A 15,611-nucleotide genomic window follows, 5' to 3' on the forward strand; every position below is an offset into this window, starting at 1 on the left:
TCTGGCATGTTTTTTTTTGTTTGTTTTTTTTTTTTGTTGAAGGATTTATTTGTACAAATGGCAATTCCAGTATTCACTGCGCTTTTGTAACATAATGTAAATTGTTATTTGGATTATTTATTGTTAACATTTCAGAAAAAGGTGTTTTTCTGCTTAACTTAATATTAAGATGACATCTAAAAAAGGAAAAACCTGTTGTTTTAAATTTTCAGTTTGTAAAAGGTGTTTTTATTCTGTGTATAAAGATAGTTATAAAATCAGCTTGTTTGTTGTATTCATTGTGTCTAGTTTGTGGTAAGACCAGTTCGAATGCATGTAGACTTTGAGTTATTGTCAACAGTTGAAGGCTTGTCATCTTTTCCAGAGATAGCTGAGCGGTTTGTCTGCTGAATGGCTGTCTGGACTCAAATAAAGTAAAACATTGGTTGAGAACTGCTTGAGTTAAACAGGAAATCAAACTGACCGCTAAAAAAAACTTGGCTCTGCTGTTCTCTTTCTGGGCAGATAAGCAGCGTTTCCTTCCTTTATGTGCACTAAAATCACTTTGTTTTGAGAATAATTTTCATGGGGTTGCTCAGTATGCCATGTGGTACAGATGACCCAGAAACAATATGCCAGGTGCTGTTCCACATCTCCTAAAAAAGTATGCCTTTCTAACTATAGCATCTGTTTTACAGCAGACCAAAACTGATGTTTTGGGTAGACCCAAATAAAAAACATACAGGATACCTTCATCATATCCTGCATTTTGGTTAATTAAATTGTTCTCCTATTTGTTTATACAGTTGATATTAGAAGGATACTGGTATTGTGATTTTTACAAATTAAATCACATCTGACTCTTTCTCATCACTGGAGACTTTAAAGGATGTTTTCATGGGTGGGGCAGCAGAAGATGTGTCATTATATAACATATCTGTAAACCAAAACCCTGCTTAAGTAAAGTCCATTTGAAGGAGTGAATTCAAAAAACATCATTACATGATCACAATGTCTTCACACAAGAGCCTTGATTCTTATCAGTAATAGATTTACAACTTTTGAGCAGTGGACAATGTTAATTTCTGAAATAGCTGAAAAACACATTCTGGTCAACCAAAACAATCAAACAAGACAAAACTCACCATATGTCCTGTTACAGCGTACAGTGACTGCAGGTTTTTGCTTTGTTTCAGATGCTCTACTGGTAACACTGCAAACGGTGTTACTGAAAAGCTGCATCTATCTCATCTCCATCTGGCTTCCATGTAGATCCATCTCTTTCATGTTTTGGGTCATGTGACTTCAACTGTGCTGGTGAGCCGCTGGTCCCCACCTGCCGCTCTATCAGCCCTCATTCGTCTTTCAGTTTCTGCTCCTTGCGAGCACGAGAGGACATGAGTTTGAAGAAGAGTGCGGGACACAATGTGCGCAGGTAGATGGCCAGGGTCGGCAGAGGTCCTGCCAAAACAACATCTTTGCTCCTGTGGTGGACAGCCTTCAGAACTGCCTGAGCCACGTCCCTGGGATCCCGACCCATAGCTGTGGTTTTATCCAAAACTGAAAGCAGTGTTGCACAAACAAGAAACGATGCATCAGTGACACCTGGGAGTTAGTAAAGCAGGTCAGCTACTACCGAAAACTGTGCAACTATTGGGATGATGTTCGTTCTCTTGTTCCCTTCCTTGTCATTTTTTATTTATTCTGTTTTATTCCAGTTTAGCTTATTTGTATCTTTTATTTTGCTTTAATGTTTTATGTATAGCTCTGTTTAATCAAAATTTATTTTACAAACTGACAATACTACCATTGGCAACAGTGATGTGCAGAAGTAAGAAAACTTACCAGAACAAAAGATGCACATAGATGCAACTTACATTTATAGATTGATGCAAACAACATGTTTATTCTTTTTACCCCAGATTTAGTTGTAAATTCTTAAATGATATTTGTATTTAAAGACACTAAAATAATAGACAATACATGCTGTACAAGTTGGCTCTAAAGCCAAAAAAAGTCTACAGTCTACAAGTGTATATTTGTCACAATAATTAAAAATCTAATTGATATTCTCTTGTCCTTACTGTACACAGTCCGAAACTTCTTTTCATTATATTCTATATATTATATTATATTTTATTTTATTCTATTATTATTATTATTATTTATCTCTTTAAGTATTTTGGTTCTTGTCATTTGGCAATCTGTTTTTCTTTCTTTGTATTGTCCACTTTGCTGCTGTGATGCTGGAAATTTCCCCACTGTGGGACTAATAAAGGAATATCTTATCTTATCTCTTCATTGCCTTACCTCCATACTTAGAGCCATCCCCTGTGACAGCATTGAGAGAGAGGTTGGTTCGGATGTACCCAGGACTGATCACGGTCACTGGAATCCCGTAGCGCTCCATCTCTGCCCGTAAGCAGTCGAAGTAGGCCTGGGTGGCGTGCTTAGAGGCTGCATCTGACCACAGTGTGGACAAAACAAAGAGCTGCTTCATTTTCCATCAACCTAACAGACTGAAAAACCTCTTGGGTATTTGTTTATTGTAAATGAACAAGTAAAGGCAACTTACAAGCTGATCTGTAAGGAATGGCTATCTTGCCCTGGACACTGCTAATGACCACGATGTGGCCGCTACACCGGCGAACCATGGAGGGCAGGAAAGCTGTAAAGGGAGGAGAGAAGAAGAAATGAGAAAAGAAACTGCTGGTAAATGCAAAATATTGTGCAGTCCTCATTAAACCTCCTCTTCTAGGAAATCTGAAAATGTCTCTTCCTAATCAGTGTAACCAAAGCAACAGACGTTACCAGAGAACTGTGACACTGTCATGCTACATCAAGACTACTCAGATCTGGCAACCAAAAGCCATAAAACCTTAACTCCAGGCTCTGCTTCTCACTTACCCTGAGTAAGAGCAATGGGCCCAAAGTAATTTGTTTCCATAACATCTCGTTGAACTGAAAGATGGGTATCCAGTATGTTGCCACGGTAACTGATTCCGGCATTATTGATGAGGACATCCACTTGTCCGTAACATTTCAGGATCTCTTCTGCAGCCCTGTCCACTGTGTCTGTGTCTGCCAAGTCGAAGGTGACAGTGCTGGGAGTGTAAGTCTGGTGGTTGAACAAAAGACAACAGTTAAGTACTGCTAAGTACAGTCATAGAGTGGTATTAGAGACACAGAACAGGGAACTTTGATGAGATAAAATCCCAGATCATCAGTGGATTTTGGTCTTTGGTTGAATGTGACTATGAGCAAATGTGTGTACACAAAGTTTGCAACTAATGATTATTCTTGTCATCGATAAATTAACTGATAATTTGATTTTATAAAACAGAAAAATAGCGAAAATTTTCCTGGGGCTGTATTTTAATTCAGCTTACTAATAATGTAAGACCACAAAGCTCTCACATATGAGAAGCTGGAAGAAACAACGTCACTTGAAAAATGTCTTAAACTCGGTGTCCTGTAGCTCAGGGATTAAGACACTGACCATTAATGTATTGAATCGAGCCTGGGACCTTCCTTGCATCTCTTTCTCCCTCATTTCATGACATATCTTTACTACTGTCTGTAATAAATGCTATAAATATTCTGTCAAACCAATCAATTCATTGCCTAATTGTTTCAGCTCTAGTGTACACACCTGCTGCTTTGTGCCTGTTGAACTTGCTGTAAGCTCCTGGACCACCTGCTGCAGACGGGCTGCATCTCGACCACACAGCACAAGCCGTGCACCGGCAGCGTGGAAGACTCGTGCACACTCTGCAACACAGAAAACACACCTCTTGTTCATGCTAAATATCAACAGCATGACATGCCAGCACTTGCAATACAAGACTAAAATATGCTACCGTAAATTATCTCACTACTTGCCAACTGAAAGAAACCTCTGCAAATCAGTGTGATTTGATCTGCAGATACATGTAAGGTGAAGTTAGAAAGAAATCAGTAGGGGGGCAACCTTTTCCCAGTCCAGAGCTGGCCCCTGTGATGACCACCACAGCATCCTGTAGAGCAGCTCCTGGTCTAAGTCGGATGAGTATCCGGTATAACAGCAAGACCCCCATACTTGCTAAGACCACTGGCAGCATTCCTCCTCCCATGACTCGCTCCATGGCGCACAATAGCCCGTCCCTGCTCCACACACGCTACCTGCCGACAGAAGCTCTAAATGTTTAGTCAGGAAGAGTTTTCCCAAACTGCATGTGTTGCAGAGGCATTGCAGAGGCGTCTTTAAATCCAAAAATTTTCACTCATTATATCTGACTCTGGTAACTTGTAATAATCATTTTTCATTATTTTTGACAGCTCACAGGCCAAACATTTAACCTTTTTTTAAAAAAAAAAAGTGGAAAGTTTACTCAAAAATGAAAACAATTGCTTGTTGCAGTCCTAGTCTTCCGCTGACAAACTGGCCCCATGAGAAAAAAAATCATATTTGGATAGAAAATGAATAAAAACACTGGGGCTTTAAGCAGGCCACAGTGTGACCTTTATTTGTGTGCTCTGTAAGCTCTCTTGCCCCCATTGCTAAAGGCATTGTGGATGTTTTAATGTCCAGATTTAGTTAAGCCCCTTTCACACAAACGACCGGCATGCCAAAAGTGATGAGTGCCATACAATGAACTCACTCACTCACTCACTCACACACTCACACACTCACACACACACAATGAAATGACAAATTTTCAGAAATCAGAAATGACTTTTAAAAAGAGAAAATGGACCCAAGAATACAGAGGAAATGGCAATAAGTCAATTTAGAGTCACCAACAGTATGCATGCTGTTTTTCTTCAGTGTGTGCTCCTCTTGCAGCTCTACATATTCCTAATTGTGAGCATAAGGACTTAAGCATTTGATACGACATTAAGTTCACAATCGCACCAGTTTTTCCAGATTGGATCATCTGTTTTGGGTCTACATATTTAGGAGGAGAAGGGTGCTTTACTTGAAATAACTGACTTCCTGTGTTATTGTGCTATTGGAAACTATGTTGAAAATAAAAAAAACTGCTAGTTAAATACATCAGTTAGCATTGGCATCTAGTGACGAGTACCAGGTTTATGTTAATGAAAATGTGTATTTTCACCTTCCACTAAAGCACACGATATGAAATAGGTTAACTACATGTTAAAATCCCACAAATAACAAAGCACAATGAGTGCAGCATTGGCTTGCACTGCAGCCAGGTTAACAGTGTCTTACTCGATAGTAAATGGCTGGAGAAGCTAATGCTAACGATAGCTAGCTTCCACTGTGCAATAAACCGCTAACTCAACCAGACGTGTTCGATCGAACTTTGGGCTCACCTGAGCTGTTGTCCTGCCTCTGTACAAAACAGAAGCGTGAGTCGGTGACAGGGGCAGTTCCGGGGTTGACTGGAAGGACACCCACCAGTGTTTCTTGAAGGGCTACTGGCTTTTCAGCGCCAGGAATTGTGGGAGTTGAAGTTTCGGTTAGTCAGTGGCGTAACAAGCACAAACAGGCTCATGGGCCCATTTTTACTTTCTCTCAGATACAAATTCTTTCCTGCCAAGTTATCGGTAATTCTTGGTCCAAGCTGGTTTTTGTGTAGATGAACACAAGCAGCCACACAAACCTAAAGAGCTTTATTTTTCAACTTGAAACGAGGCAAGACTGTCCTTCTCATATCTGGTTTTGTAACCAGCTGGTAATGACTAAGCTGTTCCAAGGTTGAAATTTTCATATCTGACTTGGGTGTATCTGTGAAACCTTCCTCAAGCAGATGATCTAATGTGGGATTAGGAAAACAAACAACAGGAAAACAAAGTCTGGGTGATAACTGGAGAAGGGGCAAGCTTTTACCATGCCATGCCATTTCCATTTACCAATGCCTGGGGCATTGCTATACCACCAGACCCAGTAGTGTCACCCTAAAAGGTTGATAAACAGCCAATACATCAAACATCCAAACTCCTGTGCATCAGCACTAATGTCAGCAGCAGGTCAGCTGACAGATAATTAGCCTGCTCTGGCCACAAAACTGCAAACTATTAAGGTTGTCTTGGGTCGTGTCTCTGAGCACTCATCCCATTGATTTAAGTGTTTCTGTCCCCATATATCAGTACTGCTCATCCCTTGAAGCATGTGTACAGTGAGAGGCAATAGCACTGGGAGTTTTGACATGCTCTGTATTCATATATGCATTTTATTTTATTCAATTTCAAAATGCGGGAGCTAGGGCTCAAAACACTGTACCCGTGGTTTTCCAGGTCCAACACAGAGCAAAGCAGAACCAAGGCCGAGCTTGTTAAGTCAATGTGAACAAAGAGCACAGCAAGGTTTGCAAACTGAATCCCCTCCAGGTTAAAGCCAACAGCAGGGTCTCAGTCGTCTGAGGTGCTGCTTTCATATACTGTACACAGTTATTAAGAAACTGTACATTTAAACCTATGTAAGCACCACTGAGGTACAAAAAAACAACAAAAAAAACAAACAAAACAAAAGCACCTTGTAAATTTTAGGACAACAGGATGACATTTATCAGTGTAAAGAGTTGAACATTGTCATTAACAACTGAACTCTTTGCAACGCTACTATAATGCTTTTAAACCAGTGTAAAATGTGTTGTTTCCCTGTTCACGTTAGGAATTGAAAAACTATTGTGACAAAGTGAAGGCAAGCCTTTTACGACTTTTCTGTTACACTGCTACCAGTTGCAGCTGTCTGATGGCATTATATGCGAACACACTAGTTACTGAAACCTTTGAATATGTTACAGTGTATTTCTGATACATTGTTTGCTGGACCTCTTAAGGGATTTCCATGAAATTCTCAAGGAAACTTTTCATGACCAAATGTACCATAAAAAGGTTTCAATTTGCTCAATCTACAATCAAAAAAATACGTGTTTGTGGAAAGTCAACAACCCTTATTGTGCTAACCCTGTCACTTAACTGTCACTCTGGGTATTCAACTTAATCACATTTAAATTCCACTTTATTGTTCAATTGTTGCAAGTCTCTCATATCACAGTTCATCCTTCACTTCATCCATACTTATTTTTGTTCATCTCATAATTAGCATTTCCTCTTCCTGGGAACCAAAATTTTTAAAACTGCTGATATAGACAGCAACACATGACAAGCACCATTGAATAAACAGAACCAAGAAAGTGTGAATTTAGAAATCAGCTGTAAAATTCTTGTCTATAGGTTCAACTAGATTCTATTTTTAATCTTCTATTAAGAGAGATTGGCTTGTTGTTAATCTAATATACATTATTAGAAGCGTATGTGAAATGTGACTTTTCAAAAGTTAGTATTTTTCTCAAGCGATGACACTGAGCCACATCATTATCACACAAGATCTTACTTGCACTCTTTCAAACAAGAAAATCTACATGAACAAGACACAATCTCAAAAAAGTTGCAGCTATTTGCTCCTTTCTGGACATCATGTAGAATCCATTTAATGAAAAAAGTAAAATAAAATACAGAAAAGTGAGTTTGAAATATCCTAATGTTTAATGAACGGGTGATGTACTGATCAGCAAGAAAGGGGTACAGTAAAACTACGAGGGAAAGGGGAAAGAGCTTGGTACTCAAAACATGTCTGTCCGTTTCAACTGCAATACGATTCAGTCCAGAGGAACTGCTGCCATACCCTTGTGCGCTAGCTTGTTGTGTGTCAAGGATGCAGGTGGAGGGCACAGGGGAAGAGGCGCAAGGGTACTACAGAGATAAATGTGCTGTTGTTGTCACATAGAAGTAAAGGAAATGTAAGGGATAAACAATTCCTTCTAGTTTTTACTATATCCCTCTGATCAAAGTTCAAAATGGAAGCACCCACCACATGTGTGGAGCTAACTGCTGGGCCTGATCGTGACTTCCACTTTTCTTACATCTGGGGTGGATAGGTTCTGTTTTTTTTGTTTGTTTTTTTCCTTTTTCTGTTGGTTCTTATACCATCTTCAGAGTGCACTCATACAGCATAGAGTTCGTAGATCTTCTTGGCGCAATACGCCAGGGCAGCCAGTGCTATCGTATTATGGAGTCTCTTTCTGTGGATGTCATCCCTGCGTACCAATACCACGGGCGTTGAGGAGGTGAGTGTATGCAGGGGCAGCCGCGAGAGTTTTTGGCTGTCATATTCCACCTGGTACTTGCAGCAGGGGTCAAACTGCCATGAAATCCCGTAGAGGGCAGCACAGGCCACACTGAGGGCGCCAGCGGGCAACGCCACATAGCGCGAGTATTCAGCAGGTAGTGAAAGTGGCGTCAAGAGGCAAGCAGCGCCTGACAACACGGCCGTCTTGTGCAGGCAGTTGCCCACTGTAATCCAACGGGCTGTCTCATCTCCGATGCGTGTGGGCTCAATAACAATGTATTTATACTGGGCCTCCAGTGCCTGCTCCAACTCATACTCAAACTGGTCCTGCGCATTCTCCCCATTGTAGATCTCATGCACAATGTAGCAGTCTGTCGCCGCCATCACTCCCCTGTGCAGAAACAGAAAAACAGGCAGGGAACAGTGAGAGAAAGGACAGGGAGAAGAGTGAGTTTGATTTTCCTACATTTCTACACCAACCAGCCCATTTTTGTGGACACATGAATTTTAGCCAAGACAAACATTTACTGCTAGTTTTTTGGTTTCTCAACTGAATTTCCTCAGGATTTACTATATCACAAGAGACGCAAGTATTACTACTGTAACTAACACTTAATCTGTGATATGCATGAATAAATGATACTTTTAGTTGAAGTAAAGAAAAAAATGACATGCCATATACATGCAGTGCAGGATTTAATTAAACAGTTAATTTGTTGCTATGAATCAGTACATCGGTATACTAACTACATTATTATTAAATGAAAACCAATTTCCATGATCGATAACTTTATCTTTTCAGTGTCTAGTTAAAATGATACTTTGATAGTTTCTATATATATGTATGACCTCCAGAGCATGGCATGAGACATGGTGGGGAATGTGAACACACTTTTACAACATTAGTGTCATAATGTTGTAACCAATGCACTTCAAATAATATTAATTCCATTTTTTTCAAATGCAATTACTTTTTTTTTCTTTAATCAGTCTAACTATGAAATGACAAAATTACCAAAGTCAGTTTTTGTGGCTGTGTCTACAACATACTGCAGTTTGAATCAGTAACCGACACAACTTTGATATTTTTAAAACCACTAACTATTTCTGTCGATCATCTGATTGACATGATTTATCGACTAACATTTTCGGTCCTAAAGCCTTTGTAAATTGATATTTTCCGACTTGTTAGTAAATTGTGATTAAATATAACTAAGACGTGTGTAGGGACAGTCTCAGGCCTTCTAGTACATGTTGACAAGATGACAAGCAAGCCCTAACGGCTAGATAGATAACAGGCTTATTTGGCTTCAAAACAGCGGGACGTCGGCTAAGGGGGTAAAGAATTTAAAATTATATTGAAAACTAGCGAAAATCATGTTAGGATCAACGAGCAAAGAACGTAATGTAGCTGAGGCAGGTTAGATAACATTAGCTGACTCGTTGCATGGTAGAAAGTTGGAGGACTGGCCAGCTAAGTTAAGGGACGATTTACTTTCAGCACAGGTCGACAAACACAGCGGACAACACTGCTAGCTCAACCTGGATTTTCCAGCATGTGAGCTGAGGCAAATCATAACAGCGACCGCACCAACGCGCGGTTAAACTCAACTTTCCTCGCAGTTAATCGGTTGGTGTGAAAAAACCAAAACATCACATGAGCTACTAGTTTGTTTCCTTGCTAACGTTAGCTAGCTACAGACGTTAGCCCGCTAACGTTAGCCAACCATGGGATAAAATTCCTCCTTGTCGTGTTGGAATTTAACCTTAAATTCCTAACGATATTCACGTTTGGGGTCTGGCAAATGACGAAATCGACATAACGACGTATCATTCTAAAACATTTTCGTTTAATGCCCAAGATGTGGAGTAACTGACCTCTCCCTGCTCACTGGGACACCGCGCCTCCTTCCCAGCGACGCCATGTTCGAGATACAACCGTGATTGCAGTTGACGTATGACGGCACCCAGCCTTCTGGGTAATGTATTGTATCAGTGCAGTCGACGCATCACTTGGACACGAATGTGGACTACTGTTCCCATGATGCTATAAAGACAGAGTACCTGCCTTTACGTATTTTATTATAGCACACAGAAGTTTGAGAGGTCAGACCATATTCTTAATAAATCTAACGCAAATGAACGGAGGTATGTTTGTTTAGAGCATAATAATTAATCAAGTAACTGAACACCAAATAATTACAGGAGCCATTTATATATTTAAATCGTTAATCGCGTGCACAATTAAGTCGGTTGCAACATACTGTATACAGTATAATATAATGTCTATCTATCTCGTTTTGTAATAGTATTTGTATTTTGTAAACTTCTGGGTACTTACCCATATTGTGTGCTCACTTGCTCTGTCTGTGTCCCCCTGTGCTAGTATGAACTGCCTGTCCGCGTACTGTAACCTGAAGCGGGCTGGATGAAACTACACTAATGGCTACGTTCTGGAATCTGAGATAAGCTGAAACCAAACGCTGCGCCAGCGGCAACAATTGTTAACAGCTTAATGGGATGCACGTGACGTATATTTGTACAAATCTAATCAATAAAAAATATCTTTAAAACTTGGATTTTTGAATGATATTAAAACCTGGTTTCTGGACCTGCCATAGCCCCTCGAGGACATCAAATATTTTAACATCCCGTTAAGAATAACTTCAGTTTATGTGAATCGCTGAAATGTTAATTAAACAACTCAATCAACATACAAAGTATGATGAAAGTAGTCGTAGATCCAGAATGGAACCAGGATTTTACTAGTGAGGTCACGAGTCTATGTAACTCCACTGCAGCTTGACCCTCCCTCCCCGACTCCCTCTGAATTATTTTGATTCTTCATATTTTATTACAATTAACTGGTCGATTACATTTTTTGTTACTTTAATTTCAAGACCCGTCGGTCTAAATGTTAATGTTGTTCAGTGCCATCTCCACACAGCCATTAAGACATTTTAGTGGAGATAGTCTTCTATGTACATGAGATGTTCCGTTAGTGATTCAAGTCCCCAAGACTGTAAGTGTCTCAGCTGGGTTTGTAGATGAACTGCTGCTCTCTTCAACAGATGATTAGCTTTCATACCACCCATCTGTGGAGTGTTGCCGCATTGTTAACAGCACACCATGTGACACAGGCAGTCCTCTCATAGCCTCAGTGTTTTGTTTTTTTTTACTGTGATGCCTCTGCCCACAATGTCAAATTATTAAATGTCAAGCATGGGTAGAGATCATATTAAATTCAAAATACTGCTAACTTTTCTGCTTACCAATTCCATTGAATTGCAACGTCAGCTCATGCTATTCTTGACACTGCCACCAGGTGGCGCCAAGACATTTTAAAACCCTCCACCAAGTGGCTCAAACAATAATGTCATGAGTAATGGATTTATTTATTTACCGACAATAAGAATGAAAATAAAAGTCTCAAGCACAAAAACAATATAACAAGTATTGGTACATTTTCACGCATTTGGTAGAACCACCTGCTCCCATGTTAAATCAGGCATTTATTTCCTCTCCATAAAACACACAAATATAAACAAAAACACAAAAAATGAAATAATACCTTGACTACCTTGGCTTATCAATAGGTGTAAGCCACCTAAGGAAAGTTTAACAAAGGGAAAGAGGTTTCCTGCAATTTCCTGTCAGTGATTCTTAGAGCAGATAGTCTGCCTTGCATGTTGGTCTGTCCTGCCATTGTGTATAGAGGAACCTGAGGTATTTTTCTCCTCAACACTTTCGATTGTCATCAGCAAAAGCTCCTGAAGAGCCAAAGTAAAGTAAAATGTTTCTCCAATGTTGACCTTTACCATGTTGACATCAGCTAGCTAAAGAAGTCTTGTGGGTAAGAGTAGAAAAAGGGAATCAAATGACAAGAAAAAACTAAGCTTCAGCCATCCAGCGTCATTTTCCTGAAGGACAGATCAAAGGACGGTTTCACACCATAGAAAGTAAAATGCCCTGAATATAGCAGTGCTGTTTTTAAAAGGCTGGTTTCAGCAGAAATATTTATCCATATCCACGCTGAAGTGTGCCGCACAGTGACAAGCTTCACACCCAATTTATCATGTGTTTGTAACAATTAACACGTACAATGGAGAAAATTGCAGTGCCGCCAGAGTTAGACATTACTCACTGAGTTACTCAGTTTGTGTTCTTTGGTTTACAAATCCCTGCACCTCTGACTTATCAATGGACAGTAAGTTTCTGTTACTGGGAAGAAGTGGACAGAGTAACAGTGGTACCAAATTGAGAATTTGGGGAAGTAAATGTCTTCAAAATACAGATTATATATTTTTAAAATCTATCCATTACCCATTTATGCCTATACCTCTTTGCAATTATCTGGAAAAAACATGTAATTAGTTTGATGTTTCAAAGATGCATGTAGCATTCAAAGCCTAGTATACTAACATTTTGAAACACAATTTCTAAGAGTGGAAAGTAAATTGAAAAAAATAACCAACTCAAAGAATATCAAAAGGGGGTGAAATATAAAAGTTGTCACCATTGCTTCCATACAAACCATCACAGAGAAAGACAGCTGGTTGGTTATCTTGTAGTGCTGTTCACAACCCGAGTCCAAAAGAGGACAAAAAATTTGCAACATAGGATTCGACTCACACATGTTCTCAGTACATACCTAATGCTTGCTTACAGTCAGTGATGGGTATACAACTTGGAGGTTTCTGTCTGAGGTAACAGGCTTCAGTTTTGGTTCGTTGGTTAGCTCATGTATACAAGTCATGACCAGCGTGACCACCAGAGCGTGCATCCCTGTGTTATGGACATAACTGACCTGTCAGTTCAGCTCACGGTCGTCTTAGCCATGAGATTAGTTGTCTCTGGATTCACTCCGTGTCATGTGTAACAATGCCTGGAAGGTCCTTTATTGTATATCAGCCTGTGACTCCAAAGCATGCTGCTGCTGCCACACAGTATTTATCTCCTGGGAGTCTCTCTCTCTCCTCCTCTCTGTTGGAGCCATGTGTGGTCATTGATAAATATGTTCAAAGTACTGAGGTTGAGGATTCTCTTTGACGTATTTCTGAATGTACCAGCAGGTCAAGTGGGCTTTCAGATCCTCTTCTACCACAAAATCCATGGCTGCCTGCCATCACACAAGCATAAAATCATATTTAAATTGCTCTGACAGGCACTTTATCAGACAACTTGTCATATGAACACTTTGGTAATTGATTTTCATATTTGAGCACTTGTACATTGTGTATTGCACATTCAAAATTCAACTGTGAGGTGTCCTTGAATGCTACCCAGATGCAAGTGTTGACTAGAGAAGTCATCAAAATAAGGTTCTTTTTCACCTTTCATAATCAACCAAGTTGGCCCTACAGCTAATCATTAGAGTGATTGGGGTTCGTGTGCACACAGTAAATTATTTGAAATTGTGATCAGTTGAGCTACAATCAAAATACTGGTTTTCCATTCCAAAATATTAAATTGTGCATGTTACAAATTGGGTTTTTCAGAAATGAACAAGAAAAGAAAGAGAAACTCCCTCTCTTTTCCTAAAATTGAATGATAAAAATAACCAGTCTTTTATGAGTTTTACCTTGGCCAGGTGCTTTGCAATTCCTCTCCCTCTGTAAGCATCTGGAACTTCAGTGTGTTGCAAGTCCACCGTCTTTTTTCCAACATATTCATACAGAAGAACTGCACGATCATGTGATCCTAAGGGCAGACAGAAGTCATAGCTCTTGGTTGTGTTAAGTTTGTCTCTACCCCACCCAGTTCCCTCCAGTTTACATACAGCAATTTGAACCGACCTTGTTAGGGGATACTGATATTACAAATGCAAATGTGAATGTTTAAGGGCTAATTTTATGTAGCAGATTCACAAAAATCTGTCACTATGCTAATCAAAAACACAAAAACCTTAAGTCGGCATGAATGCTACAAAGTTTTATGCTATATCTACTATAAAGTGCAGGCATTTATATCTTTGTGTGAGCCTCCTGCCTAAGTCATTGATCATTTTAGAATCTACATATAATACTACAACATGGCTGCTCAATAACACATCGCCTAGCAGACAAGCGCATGTGGAAAAAAGATAATGAAGCTGGTTGGAGAGAGACAGAGACTGATAAAGATCTTCATTCAGGCAACAATGGCGTCCACTTTTTTGCTATAAACACATGACACCGCTGTATTGTATAATATCATCTAAATTCCTAGATTATCTAAAACAATTTCCATAAAACGTTAAATGAAACGGACCTGGACATATACACACATTAACATACTTCAATAACCCTGTGTTTTAGTTTGTCATACACTGAACGATTCAATGCCTTAACATTTGGCAGAATAAGTGCCACAACCCTGCCATAACTTTTAAAATAGTCACTGTTTAATCTAGGAATATGAAATGATTGGTGCATTGGTTGGTTTTAAGCATAACTTATAAAGGTTGGTAGTGAGGGACTATGTTGTTACAAAGGAACTTCACTTGGAAGGATAGTTGATATCTATAAATGTTTATTAAACTGTGTTTTTTGGCTGGATGCTACTGAAGGCTGCATGTTTGCTTTCAAGAAGGGAGTGAAGAAAATGTTTTCGTCGTGCCAAAAAAGAGGCTGGTGGAGTTACAAGTCAAGGAAGTCAGCAGCTTTAACCAAGCATTGTCGTCTGTTCAGTTCCTGACACGAAATAACATCTGAATAAAGACGTTGACACTTCGACCATGTGAAATGAATAACGCCTTTGTGTCTGAAATGGCAGCTGGAGTTATCAATAATGGCACGACGTCGATGTTAGCAGCAAAGAAAGCTACCCCAACCTCTGAGCTAGCGTTAGCTCGCTAGCATGCTAATGTTTACATGTTGAACTTACCATTCAGTCTTATAACAAATTGTCGACGCTTTTTATCGTGCTCCACTTGGATTTGAGAGTTATTTGCATCGAAGGCATTTGGCTGTGCTGCCTGTGCCATGGTAGCTCGCTAAAGTTGACGATGATTACTAGGCTATTCTCCAGCGTTGCTAACCAGAAATGGCTAACATGAAATGATGAACGGTCAAAGCAAAACACTCCAGCCAACGAAATCAGCTGTGAGGTCACGTGTCGTCCAGCCAATCACCGCTGGAGCTGCTGGAGCTGCTGGAGCTGCTGGAGAAAAGCAAACAGAGCACACAGTGAGATTAATCCTAATGTAAAGACTTAGATAACTATTATGTCCTTTACCGGGTAAAGGTAGGTAAAACTACTCTATTACAAGTAAAATGCCTGAATTAAAATTGTCTTAAGTAAAAGTATAGTAAAAGTAGGCTACTCAATTCAATGCAGAAAAATGTCCCATGTCACCATGATTTAACATATATATACTATATATATATATAAAATAGTATATATATGTATATATGCCACACTGTCATGGTTTACTGAGACACTTGAATAGAAGAGGGCCATCGTTAACGTTATTGGTAACACCTGTGCTTTCCTCCTATGATGAGTCAAAATTTCTGCTTTGAAATAGGGCTATTGATTACTTATAAGCACTGGACTTTGACACTCGAAAAAA

General features: G+C 39.6%; 3 protein-coding genes across 4 annotated transcripts; all 3 read right to left on the minus strand.

The window, feature by feature from the left end:
• Positions 1-23: 23 nt before the first annotated feature.
• Positions 24-5,368, minus strand: dhrs7b (dehydrogenase/reductase 7B). Its single transcript, XM_022756882.1, has 7 exons — positions 5,299-5,368; positions 3,950-4,140; positions 3,632-3,750; positions 2,887-3,097; positions 2,555-2,647; positions 2,290-2,442; positions 24-1,539 (listed from the first exon to the last, which is right to left on the minus strand). The coding sequence occupies exons 2-7, from the start codon at positions 4,101-4,103 to the stop codon at positions 1,334-1,336; spliced, it is 936 nt and encodes a 311-aa protein (XP_022612603.1). The 5' UTR covers positions 4,104-4,140; positions 5,299-5,368; the 3' UTR covers positions 24-1,333.
• Positions 5,369-6,931: 1,563 nt separating this feature from the next.
• Positions 6,932-10,479, minus strand: tmem11 (transmembrane protein 11). Of its 2 annotated transcripts, none has more exons than XM_022756915.1 (2): positions 10,401-10,479; positions 6,932-8,450 (listed from the first exon to the last, which is right to left on the minus strand). In XM_022756915.1, exon 2 carries the CDS (start codon positions 8,441-8,443, stop codon positions 7,934-7,936), a length of 510 nt encoding a protein of 169 aa, XP_022612636.1. In that variant the 5' UTR covers positions 8,444-8,450; positions 10,401-10,479; the 3' UTR covers positions 6,932-7,933. The 2 variants fall into 2 exon arrangements, with proteins under 2 accessions (XP_022612636.1, XP_022612635.1); XM_022756914.1 differs by lacking the exon at positions 10,401-10,479 and adding an exon at positions 9,938-9,996.
• A 964-nt stretch (positions 10,480-11,443) lies between these two features.
• Positions 11,444-15,091, minus strand: natd1 (N-acetyltransferase domain containing 1). The gene is made up of 3 exons (XM_022756925.1): positions 14,924-15,091; positions 13,641-13,759; positions 11,444-13,178 (listed from the first exon to the last, which is right to left on the minus strand). The coding sequence occupies exons 1-3, from the start codon at positions 15,021-15,023 to the stop codon at positions 13,062-13,064; spliced, it is 336 nt and encodes a 111-aa protein (XP_022612646.1). The 5' UTR covers positions 15,024-15,091; the 3' UTR covers positions 11,444-13,061.
• Between the last annotated feature and the right edge of the window lie 520 nt (positions 15,092-15,611).

This window comes from Seriola dumerili, unplaced genomic scaffold (assembly GCF_002260705.1).
Source record: "Seriola dumerili isolate Sdu_G_001 unplaced genomic scaffold, Sdu_1.0 BDQW01000260.1, whole genome shotgun sequence".
Classification (NCBI taxonomy): domain Eukaryota; kingdom Metazoa; phylum Chordata; class Actinopteri; order Carangiformes; family Carangidae; genus Seriola; species Seriola dumerili.

What these genes read in the sequence shown, in the direction of transcription:
- dhrs7b (XM_022756882.1), bottom strand. Translation starts at nt 4,103, where the DNA reads ATGGAGCGAGTCATGGGAGGAGGAATGCTGCCAGTGGTCTTAGCAAGT. An exon ending in CAGCTCTGGACTGGGAAAAG is followed by an intron (nt 3,751 to 3,949) that starts GTTGCCCCCCTA and finishes TCTGTGTTGCAG; the next exon opens with AGTGTGCACGAGTCTTCCAC. An exon ending in CAACAGGCACAAAGCAGCAG is followed by an intron (nt 3,098 to 3,631) that starts GTGTGTACACTA and finishes TTCAACCACCAG; the next exon opens with ACTTACACTCCCAGCACTGT.
- tmem11 (XM_022756914.1), bottom strand. Translation starts at nt 9,984, where the DNA reads ATGGCGTCGCTGGGAAGGAGGCGCGGTGTCCCAGTGAGCAGGGAGAG. An exon ending in GTCCCAGTGAGCAGGGAGAG is followed by an intron (nt 8,451 to 9,937) that starts GTCAGTTACTCC and finishes GTTTCTGCACAG; the next exon opens with GGGAGTGATGGCGGCGACAG.
- natd1 (XM_022756925.1), bottom strand. Translation starts at nt 15,023, where the DNA reads ATGGCACAGGCAGCACAGCCAAATGCCTTCGATGCAAATAACTCTCAA. An exon ending in ATTTGTTATAAGACTGAATG is followed by an intron (nt 13,760 to 14,923) that starts GTAAGTTCAACA and finishes GTCTGCCCTTAG; the next exon opens with GATCACATGATCGTGCAGTT. An exon ending in TTGCAAAGCACCTGGCCAAG is followed by an intron (nt 13,179 to 13,640) that starts GTAAAACTCATA and finishes GTGTGATGGCAG; the next exon opens with GCAGCCATGGATTTTGTGGT.